Genomic DNA, 6000 nt, shown 5'->3' with positions numbered 1-6000 from the left:
AGGGTTTCTCTGTGTAGCCCTGGCTGTCCTGGAACTCACTCTGTAGACCAGGTTGGCCTCGATCTCAGAAATCCGCCTGCTTCTGCCTCCCAAATGCTGGGATTAAAGGCATGAACCACCACTGCCTGGCTCAGACAGTTATTTTAGTCTCACACTTTGGTGAAAGTGATATCTATCTATCTACTTATCTATCTATATCTATCTATCTGTCTGTCTGTCTGTCTGTCTATCTATCTATCTATCTATCTATCTATCTATCTATCTATCTATCTATCTATCTATCTATGTATCTATCTTTTATTTTATTTTATTTTTTCAGGTAGCGTTTCACTGTGTAGCCCTGGCCAGCCTGGAACTCTGTAGACCACAGTGGCTTCTAAGAGATCCTTGAGTCTCTACCTCCTGGGTGCTGGGCTTAAAGGTGTGTGCTACAGACTTGATTCCACTTCTTACTCTTCTTTTAGGTAGCAGAGGAGACTGAAGAGACTAGTTCAAATAAACCATTGGTCAAAGCAGATGAGCTAGAGAAACCTAAAGAAGCAGAAAAGGTGAAGATTACCAAGGTATTTGACTTTGCTGGCGAAGAAGTAAGGTAAGAGGGTTTCTGTGGTTGGAAACTAGTGCTTTCTCAAGGCAGTGCTTCAAGTTCTGCTTCCCATCTGGCCTTATCCCCACCGGTTTACTGTTTTGGCTGAGTATGTGCATTTGGAAGTTTGTATTTCCGTTGCGCATTGCCATGCTTTGTGCTTTGAGGAATTTTATCTCCTTCCATTGTTGTGAGATAGCAGACCTGGTGAGATGGCTTAAGTTAGCCAAGGATTGAAAGTACTAGGGGGGAAATTTAGTGTCCATATTATTTTGTCCCCTTAGTATTGTTTGAACTGGTTTATGAGTTTATTTATCTTAGTTTATGAAAGCAGTTTATTTTAGAGGTTTTTGAGTAGTTAGGCCTCCTGGATGCTTTGTTTATAGGCAGGATCTCACTATGTAGCCCCGGCTGTCCTAGAACTCAGTATGTAGACCATGTTGACCTCAAATTAAGAGAGATCCACCTCCCTCTGCTTCCTGAGTGCTGGGATTAAATGCATGTATCACTAAGATCAGCTTGTTGGTATTTTATTTGATTGTTTTTTATTTTTTGAGGGGTAGTTATTATGGCTGTTTGAAGTAAGAACAACATGCCTAGAATTTTCAGACCCCTCATTTATTTAAAATTACAATGTAGAAGCTGTAGTTCTATAATTTAGAGGCGATGAGAACAGAATTCAAGCAATAATTTTGTAATAATAATTGTTTATTGTCTTTGACAGTAACAGATTAGACTCAGATATGGTCTGATAATACAGTTTCCTCTGTGTTTATCACTCTTAAGAGCAATACTTGTTTCCCAGTAGATGTTGGAGTCCTCAGATTTTTTTTTTTTTTATTGAGACAGGGTTTCTCTGTGTATCCCTGGCTGTCCTGGAACTCACTCTGTAAACCAGGCTGGTCTCAAACTCAGAAATCCACCTGCCTCTGCCGCCCAAGTGCTGGGATTAAAAGCATTTGCTACCACTGCCCGTCCCATTTATAAAATGGCATGGTGTCAATATATAACCTATGCACAACTTCTTTTGTACATTAAATATCTGATTTGTAATACTTGATAATATAAATCTACAAAAATAACACAGTATGTAGGGACTAGTGAGAAGAACGATAATGTGAGCATGTTCTATACAGATTATTTTTCCCCTAAATGTTTTTTGCCTGTATTGGTTGGTTCATAGAATATAATCAACTAGTACACAGTGTTGCCTGTTTTTGTCCAGTGAAAATACATTTTGAAAAATTGAAGTTTTATAAATAGTATGGAGTACAACTTTTACAATTTGTTTAGATTGGGTCTCAGTGTAGCCCAGACTGTCCTGGGAACTTACTATGTATCCCAAAGTGGATGAAGTTGTGATATTCCATCTGCTCAGCATCCTAAGTGCTGCGACTACGTGCATAAGCTCCCCTGCCCAGCAACAGGTTTTTTTTTTTTTTTAATAATACAAATCTTTTTTTTTTAAACATTTATTATTATAATTAAGTACACTGTAGCTGTCTTTAGATGCACCAGAAGAGGGCATCATATCTTATATTACGGGTGGTTGTGAGCCACCATGTGGTTGCTGGGATTTGAACTTAGGACCTCTGGAAGAATAGTCAGTGCTCTTACCCGCTGAGCCATCTCTCCAGCCCCACAACAGTTATTTTTAATTACTGTATGTATGTGGGTCTTTTGCCTGGGTGTATGTCTGTGTGCCATGTACATACCTGGTGCCTGAAGTTGTCAGAACTGCAGTTATAGATGGTTCTAAGCCACCATGCAGGTGCTGGGACTAGAACCCAGGTCCTCTGGATGAGCATCCAGAGCTCTTAACTTCTGAGTCATCTCAATACCAAAGTCACTCATTTGAAAATTTTTTCTGAAAAAGATTTTCTTTTGTGAAGTATCTTTAGGGCAGTGTTGTAAGAACAGTATTATAGTGAGCACACACATGGGTGACACCGTCTCACTCGGGTTCATCCATCTTCAGTGTTCTGTCTGCCCTTAAGTGAGGGTGTGGGCATGCCTGTCACTGTATGTATGAAGGCCAGAGGACAGCTTGTGACAGTTGCTTCTCTCTCCACCATGGGGTCCTGGAGAGTCAACTCAGTTTGCCAGGCTTGGCAGCCTTTATTTACTGAACCATCTTGGCAAATCTTGATATAAATGGCTTACCTTGACAACTGGACTGATCTCTGTTCTTTTTTTTTTAAAGATTTTATTTATTTTATGTATGTGAATACACTGTAGCTGTCTTCAGACACACCAGAAGAGGGCATCAGATCCCATTACAGATGGTTGTGAGCCACCATGTGGTTGCTGGGATTTGAACTCAGGACCTCTGGAATAGCGGTCAGTGCTCTTACCTGCTGAGCCATCTCCCCAGCCCGATCTCTGTTCTTTTTAATGCAGTGATTATAGTGGCTAAGTATGAATAATGTGACATGTTCAACTGATGTCCCTATGTTCGTAGTTACTGTACCTCTTGTCTTAGGTCAATAATAAGTGGGTTTTTTTTTAAAAGATTTATTTAATTTATTTTATGTGTATGAGTACACTGTAACTATATAGATGACCGTGAGCCATCATGTGGCTCCGGCTCTGCTCGCTCTGTCGTAATTCACTGTAGCTGTCTTCAGATACACCAGAAGAGGGGGTCATATCTTGTTACGGATGGTTGTGAGCCACCATGTGGTTGCTGGGATTTGAACTCAGGACTTTCAGAAGAGCAGTCAGTGCTCTTACCCACTGAGCCATCTCGTCAGCCCCGGCTTTTGTTTTTTAAGATTTTTTTTTTTTTTTTTCAATTTTCACCAGTAACATGTAGTTTTGGAGGCCATATTTTGAGTAGATCTATGTATGATTCTGTTATAGCCTTTTAGGCCCCAGTTATCCCATTGATATTCTTTCTAGTTGTTCTTACACAATCAGGACCCAGTTGAAGATTAAACAGTGCATTTGGTGTTTTAAGGGTACAGACCATTGGAGAACACACTTCAATTTAGATTATTGCTTGCCTTATATGTTTAGTTTCCATTTAATTACTTTAGACTAGAAGTTATCAGCCTTCTTGATGTTGTGACATTAAGAATATAGTTTCTCGCTGGGCAGTGGTGGCTCATGCCTTTAATCCCAGCACTTGGGAGGCAGAGACAGGTGGATTTCTGAGTTCAAAGCCAGCCTGGTCTACAGAGTGAGTTCCAGGTCAGCCAGGGCCAAACAGAGAAACCCTGTCAATATAGTTCCTCATGTTGGCATGACCCTAACCATAAAATTATTTTGTTGCTACTTCATAACTAATGTTGCTGCTGTTATGAACTGTAACAAATATTTAATATGCAGGATATCTGATATGTGACCCTGTGAAAGGGTTGTTTGATCCCACTCCCCACTCCCAGGGGTTGTGACTCACAGGTTGAGAACCACTGCATTAAACAAAACTGCGCTGGCAGTACTAGATATTCTTCAGGAGCCCAGCATTAGTGTTGAGTTGAAGGACATGGGCTGCATCTGTCAGAACTCCCCATTTTAAGGCACTCCTGGTAATTAGTCACTTTGAGATCTGTCACATAATTATTGATGATGTGAATTAGTATTGAACTTTTGCCTCCAAAAGTCAAATTGCAGAATGGTCCAATACAGAATTGTAGAAGACAGGGTTTCTCTGTGTAACCCTGGCTGTCCTGGAACTCACTCTGTAGACCAGGCTGGCCTGGAACTCAGAAATCCGCCTGCCTCTGCCTCCCAAGTGCTGGGATTAAAGGCAGGCAGATCTGTGTGAGTTTGAGGCCAGCATGGGGTACAGAGTGAGTTTCAGGACAGCTGGGACTATGCAAAAAAAAAAAAAAAAAAAATCCTATCTCGATAAACCACAAAGGAAAGAAAGAAAAAGGAGAGAAACGAAACTTTTTTGGACACAGCAGGGCATTTGCACATGAAGTCACAGCAGCTGTGACAGCATGGACACAATCTACACAGGATTATCCAAAGTCCCAGCATGGGAAATGGGTCACAGAGTTGAAGTAGCTAAAAAGCTTTTGGCCATTGATGGCTGCTGAGAGAGGCAAGGTCAGTTTTCTTTAAGGATGTGGCCCCTAAGAGACTACCCATGTTCCTTCCAGTAGGTTCCCAACACCCAGGCTTATATTAGCAGCACTGAGTGGGCTCTGTGGGTTTTAAGAAAGAAAAAATATATATACACAAGGAAGTTGGGAGTAGATATGGTAGAATGGTGGCAAGGGAGAGATTGGAAGAGAGGGAGCGGGAGTAAACTTAGTCAAATCACTCTAAACGCCTGTGTAAAAATGTAGAGAGTATATTAACATACAACAGAAAGTACAAGTTAAAAAACAAGATAATTGGGGCTGGTGAGATGGCTCAGTGGGTAAGAGCACTAACTGCTCTTCCGAAGGTCCTGAGTTCAAACCCCAGCAACCACATGGTGGCTCACAACCATCTGTCATGAGATCCAATGCCCTCTTCTGGTGTGTCTGAAGACATCTACAGTGTACTTAGATATAATAATAAAGAACTGTGAGTCTTATCATTTATAAAAAAAAAACAAGATAATTAGAGGCAGAGTTGGGGGCCGGCCAAGTCCATCTAGGACAACATGGTGAGACTGTTGCAAAGCCTACATTGACTTAGATCACTTCCCACATGTGATCTACAATGCATCTACAATACAGTCTTCGTAAAGAACAAGATCAGCTTAATTGCTGTTGCTTTGAGAAATCAGTAAATTTCAGATGGAATTATGAATTTTATAAATTTGTTTATAAATGTTATCATTTAATATGTCTCTGATTATTTTTCTTTTTTGAGATAGAATGTAATGTAGCCCAGGCTGACATTGAACTGATTCTCTGGCCTGTTCCTTCCCAAGTGTAGGGATTACATTCATGTGATACTACTCTTGATTTTTTTGTTTGTTTTTTTTGAGACAGGGTTTCTCTGTATAGCCCTGGCTGTTCTAGAACTCACTCTGTAGACCAGGCTGGCTTCAAACTCAGAGGTCTACCTGCCTCTGCCTTCTTAGTGCTGGGATAAAAGGCCTGCTCACTAACTCTCTACTTTTGTAAATATTGAAGTACTCAGGAAGCCTGCATGTGTACAATTTGTCAGAAGAGGGCAGCACCATCTGTCAAATAAAACAGGGTAAGAGCACTTTCTTTTCATTAACTGCACACACTCAACACATGCATCTTATTTATAGTTCTCAGTAAAACATGGTGATTTAAAAACATTATATATTATTGACATATGTAACAGAACAAGTGAGTGTCTTCTCAAACTCTTTCCCCATAAAGAATACAAAATTGGGCTGGAAAGCTGGCTCAGCAGTTAAGAGCACTAACTGCTATTCCAGAGGTCCTGAGTTCAATTCCCAGCAACCACATGGTGGCTCACAACCATCTGTAATGGGA

At 40.6% G+C, this 6000-nt stretch overlaps 1 protein-coding gene across 1 annotated transcript in view; it reads left to right on the top strand.

The window, feature by feature from the left end:
- Cfdp1 (craniofacial development protein 1) overlaps window positions 1-6000 on the top strand; it is a 96200-nt gene that overhangs the window by 15425 nt on the left and 74775 nt on the right. The window contains exon 4 of the mRNA XM_031341475.1: window positions 465-592. Within this exon, the coding sequence (XP_031197335.1) occupies window positions 465-592 (128 nt within the window). The remainder of the gene's footprint in view (window positions 1-464; window positions 593-6000) is intronic.

This window comes from Mastomys coucha, unplaced genomic scaffold, assembly GCF_008632895.1.
Source record: "Mastomys coucha isolate ucsf_1 unplaced genomic scaffold, UCSF_Mcou_1 pScaffold22, whole genome shotgun sequence".
Lineage (NCBI taxonomy): Eukaryota > Metazoa > Chordata > Mammalia > Rodentia > Muridae > Mastomys > Mastomys coucha.
The sequence above is the reverse complement of the archived record's forward strand: the minus strand, read 5'-3'. Positions and strand labels throughout refer to the sequence as shown.